General features: G+C 43.2%; 1 protein-coding gene across 3 annotated transcripts in view; it reads left to right on the plus strand.

Moving 5' to 3' along the window:
• The window catches only part of LOC147107364 (gamma-taxilin-like), a 59237-nt gene extending 47908 nt beyond the window's left edge, over nt 1–11329 (plus strand). For all 3 annotated transcript variants that reach the window (XM_086006311.1, XM_086006313.1, XM_086006312.1), the window contains exons 5-10: nt 143–337; nt 1869–1988; nt 2892–2966; nt 4273–4365; nt 8007–8102; nt 10776–11329. In XM_086006311.1, the coding sequence (XP_085862437.1) occupies nt 143–337; nt 1869–1988; nt 2892–2966; nt 4273–4365; nt 8007–8102; nt 10776–11111 (915 nt within the window). In that variant the 3' untranslated portion in view covers nt 11112–11329. The remainder of the gene's footprint in view (nt 1–142; nt 338–1868; nt 1989–2891; nt 2967–4272; nt 4366–8006; nt 8103–10775) is intronic.
• Nucleotides 11330–20133: the final 8804 nt, after the last annotated feature.

A 20133-nucleotide genomic window follows, 5' to 3' on the forward strand; every position in this document is an offset into this window, starting at 1 on the left:
GGAGTCTTCTGTGCTATGATTATAGCTAAGAGGACAAATGCCCTGATCCAGTTTTTACTTTTGCTAACTGTTTTTCTTTGCGTTTGGCTGGAGTTCAGTTGGAGTAATGAACTGACCACGAATGCGTTTTTAAATTGTGCAGGAAGAAAACATGCAGCGAGCTCGGGAGGAAGAAGAGCGACGCAAGGAGGTGACGGCACATTTTCAAATGACCCTCAATGAAATTCAGGCCCAGATGGATCAGCATAACCTACACAACACTAAGCTGCGACAGGAAAATATTGAACTGGCCGAGCAACTGAAAAAACTAATAGAACAGTATGAGCTACGAGAAGAGGTGATTTGGGGCTTGTGTTTTGCTTGTAATAGAGAATTGCAGATGCTAAAATAACTACACAAGTTTTTCTGTAAAACAATTTTGATTTTCACACTTTTTTTTGAACAATACATACTTTTGTAGAAGTTTTTTTTACATTAGTACAGTGCTTTTCTTTACATGCTAATGGTAGCAAATAACCCAGATTGGCCATTCTCTAACACTCACTGCATTGAAATCACACAGAAATCACAGAAACCCCACAGTGCAGATAGAGGCCATTTCGGCCCATCGAGCCTGCACCGACACATATCCCACCCGATCCCCGTAACCCCTACACCAACACATATCCCACCCTATCCCTGTAACCCCACGTATTTAATCCCCCTAACACTAAGGGTCAATTTATCATAGCCAATCAACCTAACCCGCACATCTTTGGACTGTGGGAGGAAACCGGAGCACCCGGAGGAAACCCACGCAAACACGGGGAGAATGTGCAAACTCCACACAGACAGTCACCCGAGGCCGGATTTGAACCCGGGTCCCTGGCGCTGTGAGGCAACAGTGCTAACCACTATGCCACCGTGCTGCCTCTTTTAAAAGGAAACTCTTTTAACCGGCACCTAAATATCCGGAAATCTCTCTTAACTGGCAAAATTCAGGCGTAGGTTCAGGTAAGTTTTACTATATATTAGTGGCTGTGTAACCGAGGTTCCTGGATCTGTGGCCGTGTAACCGGGGTTCCTGGATCTGTGGCTGTGCAACAGGGACTCCTGCACAAGTGCCATGTAACCGGGGCTCCTGCACCTGTAGCCATGTACGGGGCTCTCGTACCTTGGTAAGTATACCTCTCTGTAATCCGGACTTTTTGATCAACCGGCACCACGCCGGTCCCGTCGGTGCCGGATAAAAAGAGTTTCCTGTAATAGATGTATGGACAGCTGATGGCCAACATAATTGCTCATCATCTTTTACACAGCATCCCGAGGCAACCATTTGCAGCTATCCTGGAATCTTGGGTTTCACAAGTACATTCATAACTTTCTAATCTTGGCCATTGGCAAATTGGCCACGTGATTTAATATGACTAACACTGGCGTGGTGAGCTGTAAGACCTGGCTGCGTGGCTGCAATTTAACTGTGGTTAAACTTTGGATGTTGTCTAATGGGTACCAAAGGTTTATCTTATAAGCCGTGCGTGTGTGAGAATATTCTTTAATACGGGTGATTTAAATTACAGATGTGTGCATGAGGGGTTTTCAATATCTAAGCTTGCTGCGGCTCCTAGTACACGCAGAGTAACGGGCAGAAAATCCATTTTAATTGGGGTATTTGCTTTGTCTCTTAGCACTTCGGTCTCAGCCTCCACTGTTGTCAGCTTCTGATGAATTGAAATATCACTCGCCCAACGATCAAGGGCAGTTTTTAAATGGATCAATGCTGGCGGTTACTTTTACTTTTGTTACGGAAGCTGCTACTTTCTAACTGTCATCGGTGGGTTTGTGAAGCCTTGCTTGTTTATGTTGCCGCCTTTCTCACTCCCCCACAGCACATTGACAAGGTGTTCAAACACAAGGAGCTACAACAGCAGTTGGTAGATGCCAAACTCCAGCGAACTACAGAGATTATGAAGGAGGTGGATGAGGAACATCACAGGGAGAGGGAGTTTGTGAGTAAAAGCCAATTTATTCACTACATTTTCCATGCTTGCGCTAATGCTGCATATTCTACAAGTTCAAAGCATGATCAGGTACGCCTGCCTTAACTGGGACTGCCACCTGCTCCTCTTATTACATTTCTGATTTTTTTTTTCTTCTTGAGGCATCCAAGACTTACTTTCAGGTTCTAAAGATACCACAAGGCTGAATCTGCTGAGAGTGCTGGTGGACAGCGCTGTCTGGTGCATCGCACAATCAATGTGAGGGGCCTCTGCCCCCAGCACATACTTCAGTTTAGCAAATAGATTACACGGTTCTTAAAGAAATATGCAATTTTATTCCTTTTTGTCCAGAAACATTGCCATTGTTGGAGCTGAATGGAGTTCCACCATCCTTAGAGCAGAGAAGGCTGAGGGGGGACCTGATTGAGGTGTACAAAATTAGATTTGGTACAGATAGGGTAGATAGAACAGAACCTTTTCCCCTTAGTAGAGGGGTCAATAACCAGGGGGCATCGTTTCAAGGTAAGGGGCAGGAGGTTTAGAGGGGATTTGAGGAAAAACTTTTTCACCCAGAGGGTGGTTGGAATCTGGAACTCACTGCCTGAAAGGGTGGTAGAGGCAAGTACCCTCACAACATTCAAGAAGCATTTAGATGAGCACTTGAAACGCCATAGCATACAAGGCTACGGACCAAGTGCTGGAAAATGGGATTAGAATAGACGGGGCGCAGACATGATGGGCCAAAGAGCCTCTTTGCTGTATAACTCTGTGACTCTATCCTAAATATGGCGCGGACACGATGGGCCGAAATGGCCCCCTTCCGCGCTGTAACTTTCTGTAACTTTCTATGAAGGTGATGTGTTGCATTTTCAGAAATGACCTATTTCTTTTCCTTTTGTCCTATTTTGCTAGCTACTAAAAGAAGCTACTGAGTTGAGGCACAAATGTGAACTCATGAAGCAGCAGGAGGCACAGCTGAAACAACAGGTATGTATGTTGCAGCAAACTGTAGTGACAATCGTGGCTGTTCGCGCCCCCAGCTCTACGTACCAGCTAATGGTTTGTTGGACTCGCACTGCTCATGCGCTGCAGAGTAGTTTCTGCCATTCAGTGATCCCACTCACTGAGACCTGGTGCTACAATCAAGTGATTGCATTGGATGTCTGGCTGGATTTGATGGCACTGCTCATGTTCATACTAGCGTCGTACTCGCTCAGGCCAACATCCCCGGCATCGAAGCTTTGACCATGCTCGATCAGCTCCGATGGATGGGCCACATCGCCCGCATGCCCGATACGAGACTCCCAAAGCAAGCGCTCTACTCGGAGCTCCGACACGGCAAGAGATCCCCAGGTGGGCAGAGGAAACGCTTCAAGGACACCCTCAAAGCCTCCTTGGAAAAAGTGCAACATCCCCACTGACACCTGGGAATCCCTGGCCCAAGACTGCACAAAGTGGAGAAGAAGCATCCGGGAAGGCGCTGGACACCTCGAGTCTCTTCGCCGGGAGCAAGCGGAAGCCAAGCGCAAGGAGCGCACGTCAACCCAAGCACCCCACCCACCCACCCCTTCAACCACCGCCTGCCCCCCCCCGTGACAGAGACTAGGTCCCGCATTGGACTCATCAGTCACCTGAGAACTCATTTTTAATGTGGAAGCAATCATCCTCAGTTCCAAGGGACTGCCTAAGAAAGAAGACTAGTGTCCGGTCCAATGAATGCTGATATTTCCCCGCCCCCTCCACCTGTAACACTCTCTTCATTCAGAAGGAAGGCGATGTAGAGTCAAAAAAAAGAAGCAAATGTGACTGGAGCAGACCAAACTAGGTGAGGTGAGTTAAGAAAAAAGAACAAGTGAAACGGCATGGAGAAGAGGCAACAGATTAAGACTTGAGAGATCAGAATTGGAGGAAAAAAATCTAACACACTGCATGACACCTGCTCACTGACGTAAGAAAACTACTAGGCACTTGGTCTAAGCGTTAAACAAAGCTTTAATCAACTGTTTTACAACATGGCGGTCTAGTTGTGTCCTTCACTAGTTCCTGTTAAGAATGTCCTGCGCAAGCTGGGCCCGTGCCCGAGTATTTCTACTTGCCCTGGACAGCGCCACCCGTAGGCCGCTCAGTATTATTTCATAAGTCTTTCTTTCATGAATGACTGATTCATGTCACTCACCTTTCTTTGAAGTGAGCAACAACCAATCAGATTAGCATGACTCTTGACCCTGGTTGTTGCAGTATGGTTACAGACCTAACTATTCATTCATTGCATGTGGTGTTTTTTGTTTTAAAGCTTTCCCTGTATATGGATAAGTTTGAAGAATTTCAGAGCACACTGGCAAAGAGCAATGAAGTTTTTACAACGTTCAGGCAGGAAATGGAAAAGGTAAGGGCAAAGTTACCAATGTATCTCTGTGTCTGGTTCAACTCCGTAATAACATTTTCAACACATTACCGGATTGTTAAAATAATATGGAACTGGTGGGTTTTTCTGCCTGCCTTTCTGGTGCTTTATTTGCTGGTTTGTCTTTTGAATTTTGTGTGCCTGGCGGTTTGGAAAGGGATCGTCTCTCATTGATCGATAAATCCTAACTCTATACACCAAAATTGATCAGTATCAGCAATTTGAGAGATATGCAACTCAACAGCATGAATTTGAACTTTATATATCAATCCCCAACCTCCAAGCTAGGCACTTGCATGGCCCACGGAGAGAAACATCTTGGACCCCCGTTATCGGGAACATTAAGGTGGCTGGCACGCCACAAGTTGCTCTTTTTGTTACACTAAAGGCCAACGTCCATCCTCCAGATTGAGGCACTGAAGACCGGATATAAAAACCCATGCTCATCTATCCAGCGTTATATATTAAGGGAATCAAGGGATGCGGGGATCGGGCAGGAAGGCGGAGTTGAGGTAGAAGATCAGCCATGATCTTATTGAATGGCAGAGCAGGCTCGAGGGGCCGAATGACCGAATCCTGCCCCTATTTCTTATGTTCAGTGCCTACCAGAATTTGGGTTGTACAGTGGCAAGCAAATGGTGCTGAAACCACCCCCACTCCACCCCAACTGGTGGCACCATTGTTTGTTGCTCTGTGGTGTGTCTCCAAGAGAATGGATGGCAGTGCACTCACTATATATGGCGAGTGCATTTTCTTTTCTTCATTCTGGGGATGTGGGTGCTGCTGGCAAGGCTGGCATTTATTGCCCATCCCTAGTTGCCCTGAGTAGGTTGGTGGTGGGCCGCCCTCTTCTTGAACCTGGGATACAATACAGTGGCTTGCTAGGCTACTTCAGAGGGCAGTTAAGAGCTAACTGCGTTGGTGTGGGACTGGAGTCACATATATAGGCCAGACCAGGTGAGGACGGCAGGCTTCCTTCCCTAAAGGACATTAGTGAACCAGTTGGATTTTTGCGACAATCCTTTTAAACTAAATTCACATTCTCAAATTGCTGTGGTGGGATTTGAACTTGCATTCTCTGGATTACTAGTCCAGTAACGTAACCATTACACTACCATACCCGGTCCAACTCGCAATTGTCAGTTGCCTAATGAAGGGGGTCCTTTGGGTTTGAGGTGGTTCTAAAATTGCACGTCTGACAATCAGAAGTTTGGAGCCATGTGGCAGACTGGGTAATCGAATCCCTGAGCCCAGCGGATCTGCAATACTCCAGGTCACTGTTGATGATTGATGATGCTTAATGTAGGGTGACCATACGTTCCTGTTTTCCGGGGACATTCCCCAGATGAGGCACTGTGTCCCCGGGCAAACAATGTCCCCGGAAGAGTCCCCGGTCACACGTCTCCTTCCCGGGCGCCCCCTGTCTTTCACACCCACTGTGAGCGCCGACTGGTCTGGAGGCCAGCCCGGAGACGGGCTCGGTGGCGTAAGCAGCTGGTCTATTGGTTAGCGTCCCCGTCAATCAAGCGCCCACCGCCAGTGAGTTCGGCTGTGCTCCCAAACCAGCCGCGCTCGACAACCAAACCCCCATTTTATTTTACTCCCCTCTTCCTTCACTACGGGCTGTACCAGTTTGAATCGTAGGCGGTTGCGAGCCAATTGGTTGGCGGGCTTCTGATTTCGCCATCTCCCACCCCCCCCTGCCCCCCACCCACACAATTGGAAATGGTCACAATTCGGAAGCCGGTTGGTCGGTCAGTGATGGTTGCCCCCAGTGATTCCGTTAATATGTGGGCCCAGAAATTCGGGTCGGAGGCTTCCCGCGGGTGCAAGCCTCCGACCTGCACTTACCTAGCGCGCCGGTTGTTGAGCTGTGGGCCTGCGTGGGATTCCGATCCTGGGCCTCCTCCAACTGCCGGCGTGCAGTGCTTGCGTATCCCAGGGGCGCAGTTAGTTCGAAGCGTCCCCTGGGATCACGTGGGCCATGGAGAGCCAATGGTAGCAGGGAATGCCCATTCATGAATTTGACAGGAAGACCTGTCAAAACTATAAATACAAATCAGCCCCAAAACATAACTAAAACTTCAAATAATTTTTTTTTAACTCATTTTTAAAATAACTAAATTACATAAAATAACTTTTAAACAATAATTTAAATTTTTGAAAAAATTAATTACAGTTTCTAACGGGGCTAAAAATAAACTTACCTTTCTTTAAAGTATTTAAAAATAATAAACCTGTGGAAAAAAAATGTTTTAATTTTACTTAATTCACCACTTACCTTGTTAAAAGCAGGCCTTGTGACTGCTTTTTAAAAGTGTAACTGCTGGAGACTTACCCTCCCGGAGAAACCTGCAAAAAAACGGATGTTCCAGGCGCACGCGCTGCCTCTCCGGCGCACGCGTTCCACCTCTGAACCCCTTCTTTCAGGGGAACGGAAGTGCCGGTTTCCCGCGCATGCGCAGTGCATGCACAAAACCGGCACTGTCGTTGGGCCTACAGGTGAGTACCCCATGCGTACTCACCCATGGAGACCCGAATTTCTGGACCATGATGTGTAGAGTTTTGGAAAAAATGGTCGGCGATGCTCGAGCGCAGCGGAGACAAGAGGACAGGTGTCAGCAAGAGCCTGCAGCAGTGTTAGCAGGCAGCTGAGAGTCAAGGGCAACTTTAGGGAGATCACAAGCCCTGTGAAACCAGACAGTGTTACTGTATTATTTATAAAATTGGTGTCTGAATGCGCTTCAATAGTGTGACGTCACATCCGCAGTAATTATATGCACATTTGTATTGTATTTGTAGTGTATATGTGCAACTGTTAATATATAGGCTGCTAAAAAAAATTTTTTTACCAGGCTACACTGCAACCTACATTTTCTGTCCTGGCTCCTTTGCTGTGCTCCCGACGTCTGTGTCTGTGTCTGTGTCTGTCTCTCTGTGTGTCTCTGTTCTGTGTCTCTGTGTGTCCCCGGATTCGGTTTAGAATATATGGTCCCCCTAGCTTAATGGGAGCTGGAGGGTTCGCTCTGTTGCTGGGGCTGGGATTCTTTCCACTTGGCTCTTAAAGGTAGTAATGGGTTTCGGTGAATCTCAGACCTCACATTGGTTCCTTTCTAGTGCATGCTTGGTGTCCATGCAGCGTAACTTTCTGTTTCTGTTTGGCATTAACCTGAAGTAACTGATTTCTTGCTGTTGCGCACTGTCATTGTAGAACTGACTTTTTTCAACTTAAAATAGAACTGGGGCATCCTGTAATACTAGTGACGGAGGCAGACTTAATCGATCCTGTCACAACTCCAGCCCCACATCCCAATCCCAGTTTAAAGTTGTGTCCGTCAGAAATTGGTGAGCAGAACTCTTCTCGTGCATTTGAGTTTGTAAGTGCACTACTTCATGCAGTATAATTGTAGCATTAGAGCATGTGGCTTGGTCAAGGGCTCTGTTCAATTGATTCACCTGGTTTACAAAGAGCAGGGAGGTGTATTTTGCTTTAGGAGCAAAAGAATCGATGATCGCTTTGGGGAGAAAGCTTAGCCCACATTTGTGCTTTCTGTTGGGGAAGGTTAAATATGTTTCTGTGTGATGTCGCACTGAATGGAGTTTTGTTTCTCTTCCTTATGCAGATGACTAAGAAAATCAAGAAGCTGGAAAAAGAAACTACGGTGTGGCGCACTAAGTGGGAGAACAATAACAAAGCACTCTTACAGATGGCCGAGGAGGTGTGTGCTGCCTCTTTTTGTTAATTGTTGAATAGTTCTTCATTCTCTTTAACCTGGAGTATGTGCAGGTGCTGCTTTGCACAAAAAATGCCAATTCTAGGCTCGTAACCTGAGATTTTGCTAAACACCTGTTTTATAGCGGAATTGCAAAGCTAATTTCCTTAAATTTCTAATTTATTTAGAATGTCGTCAAAAAGTACAGAAAGTGTTGAAATTCAAAATATTCCTGAGGCAATAAACTGGTGAGGTTGGGGGGGGCGGTGAAAGTAGAATTAGGAGATGCAACGCTTAAAGGATTCCAATGAGCTCTGTACCTTCCCCCTGAAAAATTAACGTGCCAATCGCTCGCTTTCTTAAAAAGAAAAAGGGTATATTTTTGGGTTTCTAACGCATCTGCAGGCAGGCTGCTGTTGACAATCGAGAGAGAGAATCCAGAACAACTACTTTCTTGCCTTGGGTGGAAGGAGTGTTGCATGTTGAAATTTATCAGCGAGCGATGAAAGTGCGAATGCAAATCCCTTCTTGCCCCGCAGCAGCATTGCGTTGGAAGAACACTCTGCGCCATATTGGGGGGTGGGAAGTAATTTGGAACTTTGGGCAGAACGTTGCATTTGGTTCTTGGCCCATGATCCGGGTCAGTGGAAATCCATAGGCACAGGATTCTGCTCCTTCCATACCAGTAATTCTCCCCTTTGTTTGAACTCCACAATTCCTACACTATATATTCAGGAGGCCTGTCCAGTTATATCTGCTATTTTTTACTCTGCTTTATCCAATGTAAAGGGCCACGGTCAGTATTTTTCAGTAGCCACATTACTGTCTCTGTTGCATAATTTCTGATTTATTATCAGTTAAAAGTATAGTTATTGTCTGAATCTATGCCATTGAAAGGCCCATTTATTGCATTACAAGTGTATGGGGTAAATACAATAGCCCCTTGTTTCTATGTTATTATTTGATGGTGTGGGACAGCTGTTTAATTTCCTTAAATAAAAGCATCTTTAGTTACAAAGCAGTGTGAAGTAGGATGAAATGCAAAGGCACATTCTCCAGCTGTAATCCCAGTACACATTGTAACGAGTACAATGTGAAAATTTAATGGTGAGCACAAGAGGATGGATCAGTCTTGAGTAACAGTCCTGTATTTACTGCGAGCCTCCACTCCTGAGAACATTCTCTATGGAGATCAACTTTGTTAACGCCCAGAAATGTTTTGAGTTTTATTTTTTTCCCCATCCTTTTACCCACGTTGGGCCTTCTCTTGCCCCTTTCCCCATGTTGAATATGTAGATGGAGATCTCTACGAATGAAACTTGTGCACCTGCTCTAGGAGGTAGAGCAGCCCAACGTGTTTTCTGCCCCTTGCTGAGAAGCCGCCATGTGTTGTTTTGAGAAATAAAGTTTTAATTGCCTTGAAAGGAGAAGTCCAGGTCAGAGATGTGTTTTGGTTGCTTTTGTGTTTTGGCTGCTTTTGTGCAGCTTCTAGTTCGGGGGTGGGGGGGCACACGTTGCAGTGGGAGAACATTATCCCTATTTCTATTGTCCTTGTAGTCTTCCCTCAGCCCAGAATTAGCATGCTATTGCTTTGAACTTTTACTTCTTCCTCATGCATCGGAGCTGTTGGAAGGCAAAACAACAGAGATGGACAGTTCCTAGATGCTCAAACATGTACATTGAACTGTTCTGTGTTTGGGTGGTTTCTGGCCTGGCCATTTGATGCCACGTGTCGTCCTTGCATCAGCCTTTTATATGTGGTTAAAGGAAAGAACTTGCATTTATAAAGCGCCTTTCTCAACCGTAGGCTGTCCCAAGGCGCTTTACAGCCAGTGAAGTAATTCTGAAGTGTAGTCACAGTTGTAATGTAGGACACGGGGCAGCAAGCTCCCACAAACAGCAATGTGATAATGACCAGATAATCTCTTTCTGTGATGTTGGTTGAGGGATTAAATATTGGCCCCAAGACACTGGGGAGAACTCCCCTGATGCTCTTCGAAATACTGCCAATGGGATCTTTTCCGTCCACCTGAAAAGGCAGACGGGGCTTCAGTTTAATGTCTCATCCAAAAGAAAGTGCCTCCAACAGTGCATAGAAACATAGAAGAATAGGAGCAGGAGCAGGCCATTCGCCCCTTCGAGCCTGCCCTGCCATTCAATATGATCATGGCTGACCCTCTATCTCAATACCATATTCCCGCTCTCTCCCCATACCCCTTGATGCTTTTTGTGTCTAGAAATCTATCTATCTCCTTCTTAAATATATTCAGTGACTTGGCCTCCACAGCCTTCTGTGGTAGAGAATTCCACAGGTTCACCACCCTCTGAGTGAAAACATTTCTCCTCATCTCAGTCCTAAATATCCTACCCCGTATCCTGAGACTGTGACCCCTCATTCTAGACCCCCCCCCCCCTCCCCCCAGCCAGGGGAAACATCCTCCTTGCATCCAGTCTGCCTAGCCCTGTCAGAATTTTATACGTTTCAATGAGGTCCCCTCTCATTCTTCTAAACTCTAGTGAATACAGGCCTAGTTGACCCAATCTCTCCTCATATGACAGCACTGGTTATCTTAGCATTTACAAATAGATGCAGCAGGTATAAAGTAAATGACTAGAATTTGTAACATATTGAACAGATACTTTGATACCTTTTTGCTTTTTCTTTAAAAATTCTTACAGAAAACTCTTCGAGACAAGGAATACAAGGGTCTACAGGTGAAACTGGAGCGGTTGGAAAAGCTTTGCAGGGCTCTGCAGACTGAGAGAAATGACCTGAATAAAAAAGTGCAGGTTCTTCAGTGTCAGCTTTCAGGAAATGATGGGCCCTTAGACCTGACAGAAGAGGGATACCAGGCATGCAAGACCCCAGATTCTTCAGAATTGGCTGAGGTGAACACTTCGAGTCAGGAAGAAGGAGGAAGCCAGTCTCATGCTACAGCTGTTTTAGATCCAGAGTGTTCAACTGGAGATCTAGAAAATGCTGCTGCAGCTTCGGGCATTGATTCTGTTGACTAAAATTATCTGTTTTAAAAAAACAAAAAATTGTGTGGAGTTATATATTTTTGTGTAATTATCGTTTGACTTGTTCTTGGTAATTATTGGCTTTGTGGTGAGAATTTCTTACACATTTTTCTACCATATCTGTATTTTCTTAGGGGAAAAAGGAATTTATGTGGTTCAAGTAGCTGTATGGTGGGTCAAGTTAGTCTACTTTATAAAGTTTCATAATTGAGTACATTTGTTTCATCCTTTTTCTTTAAATTGAAATTTTTGACATTGCGGTCCACCTCAAGACTCTCAATACTTGGTCTGAGATGTAAACATTTCCATGTAATTTTAATAACAGATGAGTAACTTTGTTTTTTTTTAAACCAAGCTGGTTTTCTTGCAGTGTAGGTGCAACTGTGTATGTTTGTTTGAGATGTGCTTCCACAGACGGGATTGCTACCTGATACTCTTGACAGTGTGTCTTTTGACTCTGGACCTCCATAAAGCACTGCTACTGTGTGATTGAAACTTCTAGCAGATGTGGGAACAGTTAACGTTAAAAGTTGGAGAATAGAAAAGTGGTATCTGAATATTCTAGATCACTTCAGATGAGCAAAAAATGGATAGGAAACAGGGTCCACAAGCAGAGGTTGACATTTTTTGCAGCGCTGGCAGTTTCCCATGTCTTCGGTTCAGTGAGCCTTCAGTAGACATGCAGGCTGTGCGGAGAAGTGAACCAACGCTAGTTTGTGCCACTTGTTGAATTGGGGTTGCTGCCTGTTAATTATTGTTGTCCTTACTCACACACTCCTGAAATTATAAGGAACCAGAGAGCCATCAGTTCTCCAGTTTTCTAGTCAGTCCTCTGCTCCCTATATCCCCAATAGAAAGAAGCTTGCAATGGATTTTGACCCTCTAAGTTAGTGTTGGGATTGAGCTTAATTTTGCACCAACATTTTTGTTAGTTTGCAAAGTTTTGATGCCCAGCCATTGGGGCTGACCTTGATTTGTTAGTAGCCAGTGATCTAAAAATGTTTAGTATTTTGGTCTTATCTTTTCGTAGCCTGGTTGGTCAAAGCGACCTTTTGTTTATTTTTAAGAACAAAGGGAACATTTTCCCTGAGACACTTTTTAATTTAAATGTAGCTATGATAACTGCACTATCCTTTCACCTCAGGATTTGAATCTAGACTAAAGCGAAGGGGATGAAAATCTTGTGTCTGTGGCTGCAAGGGTTCCAAATGAAATTAGTTTTGGCATTCTCCATCTTGGTGGCCCTGTATCTGCAGAGCACAAAACTGTCATTAATAGACCTATTCCCTCAGAGGCATTATAGATGGAAAAACTAGCATTGGTTTAATGGGGGGGCTCCTGTTTTGAGATTAATACGGAGACACATTTGGAGTGGAGTGGGGGCTTTTAGCCTCGGTATAATTATGCCTGACCAACGGGTACTAAATACTGGGTACCCAAAGAAAACAATTATTCCCACCACTGAATTTGGCATGAAATGTAGATGTCCTTCCATATATGGAGAGTCCGTCAGAGTTGAGCAGTGATAATTAAATGGAAACATTTTAGATGTCAACTCAAGATTGTTGGTAAATTGACAATTAAAGTGGCCAAATTGAGCCCTGGATGTGAAAGGAACAGGGAGATAACTGAATTGATCGTGAGGTCTTGATGGTTTTTTAATCGACATAGTTATTTATAAACCGTACATTTATCATCGATCTATATATACATTAACTATTTGAGGATACAATTCTCATTCCAGAAATCCTGCTTCTGAGTAATCAGATTTTTGTGTATTTAACTTTTCCCTCTTTCTGACTTTTCTTCACTTTGTCGAGCTTTGACTTGCTATTGATGCACTCTTCCCCACTCGCTCAGATCTGTAGGCGGTCTAGTCGTACATACGTACTTCACATACTGAGGGATGTGGATTCCAGTTCTTGCACTGAGTGATTTGCAAATCCATCCACATGATGAATTTGATCAAAGATCAGCCAAGACCACTAGATGTGATATAGCATTGGGCAGCCAGTAGTTCATGCTGATTTGATGTTTTTATTTGGATAAGTCAAAAAACTGACGGGTGCATTTTGCCCTCAGTTGGACACATTTCTGTATAGGGTTAAAAATTAAAAAAACATTTTTTGTCCCATACTGATCTTGACCTGAGAATATATAGGACTGATCAGTCCTGTTTCAGCAAGGGTTTTTCCCACCCCACTCCAACTTTGAGCCTGCTTATGACCCTGTAGGATAACTGAAGTGCTGTAGCACTGCAGCTTCTAAAAGCACTCCCCTTTTTCCCTTTGATATATCACGGACGTGACTTAGATCAGTGCTATTTTTATACTGTGTTTTGATCAGCTGATAATAGAGTAGCTTTGGGGGAATGGTGGTTATGAAGAATTCCTAACTCCCTCTTTAGGGAAGAGGGAAAGAGTGTTGTGAATCTAAGGATCCGCCACAAAGTTTTCATTAGAAATGGGCAGTATGAAAGTTTCTCATGAATTACTGGTTGCCCAATGCTATATTTTATTGAACTTTTCCTGTTGGTTTCAGGCAAATGAACAATTTATGTATCTTCCATGTAGTGTTTCCTGCCATCTTTCCTTTTTAGCTTTGTCAAATCTCCCTCGGCTTTGATGTTCAATGAAACTCTTTCATTATGAGGCATCCTTAGCTCTTGCAAGGTTCATGGCATTCTGTTGGGAGGAAAATGCTGTGTTTTGTGTGCTTAAATATTGAGAACCTAAAGATGACGGCTTGGCTATTTGTTCCCTTTGCCACCTGGGTGTGTGTCACCCTAGTGAAAGCATTTGATGTAATCTGTGAAACATTCCACTTGATATGCCACTTATTCTCCTTCAGTTCTTTGCACATTCCCGTGGGGGTTTTTTCCCCAGGAAGTTATGAAATATGAACCCACTAACCTCACGGTTGTAAATTCTGATTTTCAGATGTAGCTTTTTTTGAATCCCCTTGTATTACTTGAATGTAACCTGCACTATGAGTTTAGGTAGATCCCGGCAACTGTGTCTGGATGCCAGGGCTCAAAATTAACAGTAGTCTTTATAGCTGAGGTTTTTGATTGAGGGATGTGCCAGGCCTCTTGGTACAGCCATTACTCCTTAGGTGCTGAAATACAGCAATGGGTTCTTTGGTGGGCTCTTGAGTATGAGCTGCAGTAAGTCGCAGCAATGGACGGATGTTGTCATTTGGTGTACAGAAAAGTGTTGCATTCTGGAGCAGCCTGAACAGAACTTGCTGTCTAGCCCCATGCACAAGGAATGCTCGTGGGTCAGGTGCCTGTGGAACTTTAGCCAGAATCAGTTCCTTAAGGAGTGACTACAGAAAGTTTGAGAGGGGGAGCGAGCCACCAGCTTTTCAAAAGTGCCAGTGCACAACTGAAACTTATATTTCACTATGGAATATAGTTTTATACATATTAATTTACAAAATAAGGCAGATCGTGCACTAGCTGTAGTAGAAAGGCAGGAAAAAGGAAATTATTGCTGAATGTAAACTGAGCACAATTTGCTTATGAATTTGATTTAACAGCCTATAGTTCCTGCATCTTCTCCACAGCATCAGATGGTGGTAGACCCCTCATATCCATGCACGTTCTAAACAGCAAACTCAAGATCAGATTGGGAGTGAGTGGATTTTCTTTCAGTGTACAGTGTGCCATGGGCTGCTACACTCCTGAAAGCTGCCTGTGTTAATGCAGGCTTGGCAAAGTTGGTTTTCCATCCTTTTGGGTACATGAACACCGTGTGCTACTGGGGCCTTGACTAAGGAGTGAACTAGGCGTTTGGTGTATTTGGGAGGAAAGAAATTTCAAAAAGGAACAAAAATCCAGCGTGTGTACACACTTGAGTAGCTCCTCTTGAATGTACAAGTGGTACACCCATGCCTGCCTGCCCTACAATCTGATTGGCTGATGATCTCAATTTAATTGAATCTAAAGTTCAATTCCTGCCCTACTGTTAGAAAAGATACAGCGGTTGTACAGGGGCTTTCAAGAAAAACCACCATGCACAAGTTTGAGAAGTGTCTGCAGTCCAACATCCTCAAATCTAAAATATAACCACCTCCGATCTCAAACAATGCTTGTGAAGTGGCAATTTTTCTCACTGGTGATCAGTTAATACATTTCAGGCAAAGTACCAAATCTATTTGAAGCTTAGCTCAAGCCATTCTATTTAATCCTGGTCTCAACTTTACACCTAGAGCCTCTGATGACCTTCCAAATGATCAAAATCACAGCATGTTTTATGTTGCGTAGTTGACCCACCAGCAGAGTAAATCGGTGTGCCAATGTGTTGCACTGCACCACGGAGCGCTAGGATGCAGTAGTTTACAGCTGCAGTGAGATCGAGGACCAAATTATTGAATTAGAGGTCTGGAATTTCTTCACAGAAGGACAGTGAGGCATCTCACACACCTAGTAACTGGCTAAAGAGCGTGTACTTGCAGAGACCCCTCTCTTAGACTAGGGTTTGCTTAGGGATATGTGGGGTGGGGATTAAGCATAGGCTCTAGTCACTCAACTGCTATTTTGGTACCCTGATGCTGTGAATTTTGATCCATACCTCATGGCATGTTGCCATTTCCTGTATTTCAGCATCATACTCGTATGATACTATAGGGACTGATGCCAACATACGGTCAGTAAAATATTTTACATCCATTTCAAATAGTGAAAACCAGTGGTATTTACTTGGAGCTTAAGTATTGGCAGTTACGTAATCTAAACCAGATAAGATGTGTTTTATTTGGGAACACAGGTTACGCTAGTTATTTATCTAGCTCAAAATAAGGTCCCTTGTTTGAATGCAGTCAGCACCTTAATGTAGGTAACCAACTTGTCTGCATTCTACAATTCATAACAGTGAGCGATTTAAGTCTGGGATCATAATTTTCCTATGTTGGGATTAACTTCAATCCAAAATGTATTTTAATAGAAAGTATGAATTAGTACAATCTGATCCCTCCGAGGTAGTTGGCTCACTTCGTTGTATTTGCACTTGACCAGCAAAATTGCTGCCTGCTTTAGATAATCCACTTAATTGTAAAAGTGTGTGACAACTACTCACAAAGTAAATTAATGCCTGCCCAGCAGGCCAATGAGGGAGCATTCCAACCATTCAGACACAGCTTGGAAGAATATTGGGAGCCCACTTCCTGCTGCTGGGCTGTTGAGCACTGAAGCCCCTCCCTGACTGATGGATACTCATTGGTGACACGTACTTTTTTTGTCTCCATTTGCACAATTGCCGTTACTAATCAGCCCTTCACACATATTCAAGAAGACAATATTGCCTATTAAATCTCCACTTTTATTGGGCAGGAACAAAATGTTGCTCTTCCTATGACTTAATTTAATCCTTTTTTTGCAAGTTCAAAATCAAGCTGTATACCTCGTACAGTGCAACTGTGCATTGTATTGCTTAAATGATTGGTTTAAAGGTTTTTTAATTAGCAGTAATTGACATGCAGATAATTGAGGAAGCCACAAATTGAGATATACATGTGATTTCGCTAAGTACTACTTGATTGATCAACTCTTGAACCCATTGCTCTTCTGAAGCAATTTAAAAGGATATTTAGAAGATGCATCCCAACTGCAGTTGATCCCAAGCCTTTAAGAGGTAGTGTCCCTCTCTTTGTTTATATGGTGAAACTTTCCATAGCACTTAAACTGCCTTTTAAACAATGTTTGAACAGATGCTTGCTGCAATCAGTCTTTTTTTTTTACACAGCCATTGTTTTGTGTAGATGACTTACACATACTAAATTATTGTAAATTTAGAGGGGTGTGTTAATAGTTGAGATTTGAAATACTTTGCTGCAACCACCCAACCAACATTGAGCTCTGGTGAATAAGAATGAGCAAACGGGCCAGATCTCGGACTTGGCTTAAAAGAAGCATGGGTTTTATTTTCTACAAATCGTTTTTTTTTAGATAAGTGTCATGTGAGATTCTCACCAGTTTAATTTTTACGTAACCATGACTTCACACGAGGGAGTGCAAAATCTAGTGAAAATGGTACACCTTCTCATCTGAGGTGGACAAATGTAGGAAGTCACACAACACCAAGTTATAGTCCAACAGCTTTATTTGAGATCACAAGCTTTTGGAGCGCTGCTCCTTTGTCAGGTGAAGTGGAGAGAAGCATACAGGCACAGCATATATAGTCAGAGAAAACTGCCAGATGATTACAGGTAATCTTTCTAACTGCCCTTTATCACACCTCGGCAGAGAATCACAGCAATCAAAGGTGTGAATGGTGTCCAAACAGGTCAGTCAGGAAAACTTGTTTGGACACCATTCACACCTTTGATTGCTGTGATTCTCTGCCGAGGTGTGATAAAGGGCAGTTAGAAAGATTACCTGTAATCATCTGGCAGTTTTCTCTGACTATATATGCTGTGCCTGTATGCTTCTCTCCACTTCACCTGACGAAGGAGCAGCACTCCGAAAGCTTGTGATCTCAAATAAAGCTGTTGGACTATAACTTGGTGTTGTGTGACTTCCTACATTTGTCCACCCCAGTCCAACACCGGCATCTCCACCCCAGTCCAACACCGGCATCTCCACATCATCTGAGGTGGTGATGGGGAAGTTGTAGAAATCCTGAATCAGACCTGAACTGTTTCTTCATCTGGTGGTGAGGTGTAGTGAGTTGCTTGGTTTTTTCTGATTGTGATTGGCATGGCTTTCAGCCGCTTAGCTTCTATTAGTGTATTGAAAATGGTAGAAAGTTCTAATTCTGCTCACATTTAAATATGTTCCCCTACACCCCCTAGTGGCATATTAGGTAGTTTCACTCCATGTCACAAACCAGAAGGACTCGTCTTTGATCCCTGGTCCCTACTGACTTAGCTGAAGTGATGGTGGGGTAGGGGGCACTACAATTGGCTTCATTGTCCCTGGGCTTAAAAAAAAAGGGGGGGGTAGGGGGGAAAGGACCAGGATTTCTCTCCTGATCACAATTCTGAGAAACCCTTGCTGCAAAGTATGCATAAGTGGATATCCGGTATGGGGAAGGTGACACTTTTCTGTGGTCAAATATGAGACTGCCTCAGCTCACATGAAGAATGGTCACTTGGGGCAACGTATTAGAGACTTATCAATCCTCGTGGAACTGTACCCTAAAATAAGTCGTCAAGAGTAGAGAGAAGAATGGTGGCGGTGGAATATGTTGATCCACATGCATACATGTTTTGTAGAGTGTTTTATTCAAAGTGTTTCACAATTGTTAAGAGATGATGTTGAGAGACTGGGCTGTGTTCTATTTATAAGCTGCTGTTCCTTGCACACGACTGGCTTATGTGAGCCAGTTACAAACTTGTTCAATTCATCTTGTAAAAATCACACTGAGTGACTTAAGAGGTTAGAGGCTGCAGCTTCTAATGGGGAGGGGCAAGGGGAATTAGGCACCATTTCCAGTACAGAAAGTAATAAAGCTTTACTCTGGACCTTTCAGTATGTTTTCTTAAAACTGCTGTCTAATCGGTCAAAATGGCATGGTTTCTGAAACACCTATTTTTGATATTGGTCTTCCTACCTAATTGTGCTAAAGAAAAAAGATGCAGCTTCTAATCCAGATATTACTGCAGTTCTGAAACTACAGTAAGTTATTTTTAATGAAAAGATACAGACTACCTGTGTTTCTACGTGGAATGTTCCAATAATTTGCGTATGATGACGCAAAAATAGAAGAGATGTTTGGTGTATAGCATGTCTTCCTAGTACTGCCTGATTAGAATGGGTTTGCTGTCTGTGTTGATCAATGTTTTGCTGTGGCAAAGAAGTAATGCTGTACTGACAGTGCATTTACACATTTAGCTGGGAATGCTGCGGTTGAAACCTCAGGTGATGATGAGAACAAAAAAAAAAATCTACCTCTGAAGATTGTAGCAGAGAATAACTGTGAAACAATGCGAGGCAGAAATAGTCGATGCTTAAATCCGTTTTATTTTTTTTCGGGGGTTTGGGCAAGTATTTGAATGGGTGGTCAGCACGGTCTTGCTTTCAAATTTTCACAAACATTTTGTAGAATTCCTGAAATGTGAATCTAAAATGTTATTTACTAAGGACATGTACAGAGCAAATCAACAAATATAAGTATGGATAATAACTGCTGTTGCTTTCTTGTTTTGTCATTTTCACTTCCAATCAGAAATAGTTTTATTTTGTGGCTCTGAGCTGCTTTCTTCCATAACTACATTGCTTCCTGATTCCAAATGTCATTTCAGTGCAACAGTTTAAATTACATTTACCCACATTTATATTAATTTGATAGCAGTGCTATTCCTGGTTTCTAAGTAAAATGAGTATTTTACTAATGGAGCCCTAAAAACAATAGACATCCAGTTAATGTTGGTCATCACATTTGTGGAGCATTAACTTTGATTCATTCTTCAGCACTTACTGTACACACTGTTTGAAATGGGCAGTTAAGGAATGTTGCTGAGTGTATGTTGAGGAAATTACTTTGTTTTAGCTTGGGAGGATTTGTACCGCTACATAAACTTGTCGATTTTGCTTTCTCATTGCAAAATTTGATGAGCAATTTATTCCTGTAAAATTATCCCAATCTCTCTCCTCCCCGCCTCCATCTGCCTTTCATCCCTCCCAGTGGGATGGACCATGTTCTCTCTTTATTTTGTACCTCTCCTGCCACAATGACCAAGATCAGAAATGAGCACAACACATTATTCTTACCCTTGCACCATTTCCCCAAGAAAATAGGCAGATAAAGAATGGAATATTTTTCTTTTAAAACTGTACTAGGTTTAGCTTACCTTTTTGGAATGAGGAAGAAGTTGTGATTAAAACTGGTGTTATTTCTGAGGATCAGTTAGGTAGAAATTGTGACATAAATGAGCTGACGTTTCAAAAATCGACCACGCAAGATTTATTTCAGATACAAGGTATTATTGACAGTTATGTTATTCAGCATGAACTCTGGCAAACTTACATATGTAAACTATTTCCGTAGTTAAAAGAAGATGGGTACAAAAAAAT

This window comes from Somniosus microcephalus, chromosome 14, assembly GCF_052327205.1.
Source record: "Somniosus microcephalus isolate GS21.2 chromosome 14, FLI_Smic_1.0, whole genome shotgun sequence".
NCBI lineage: Eukaryota > Metazoa > Chordata > Chondrichthyes > Squaliformes > Somniosidae > Somniosus > Somniosus microcephalus.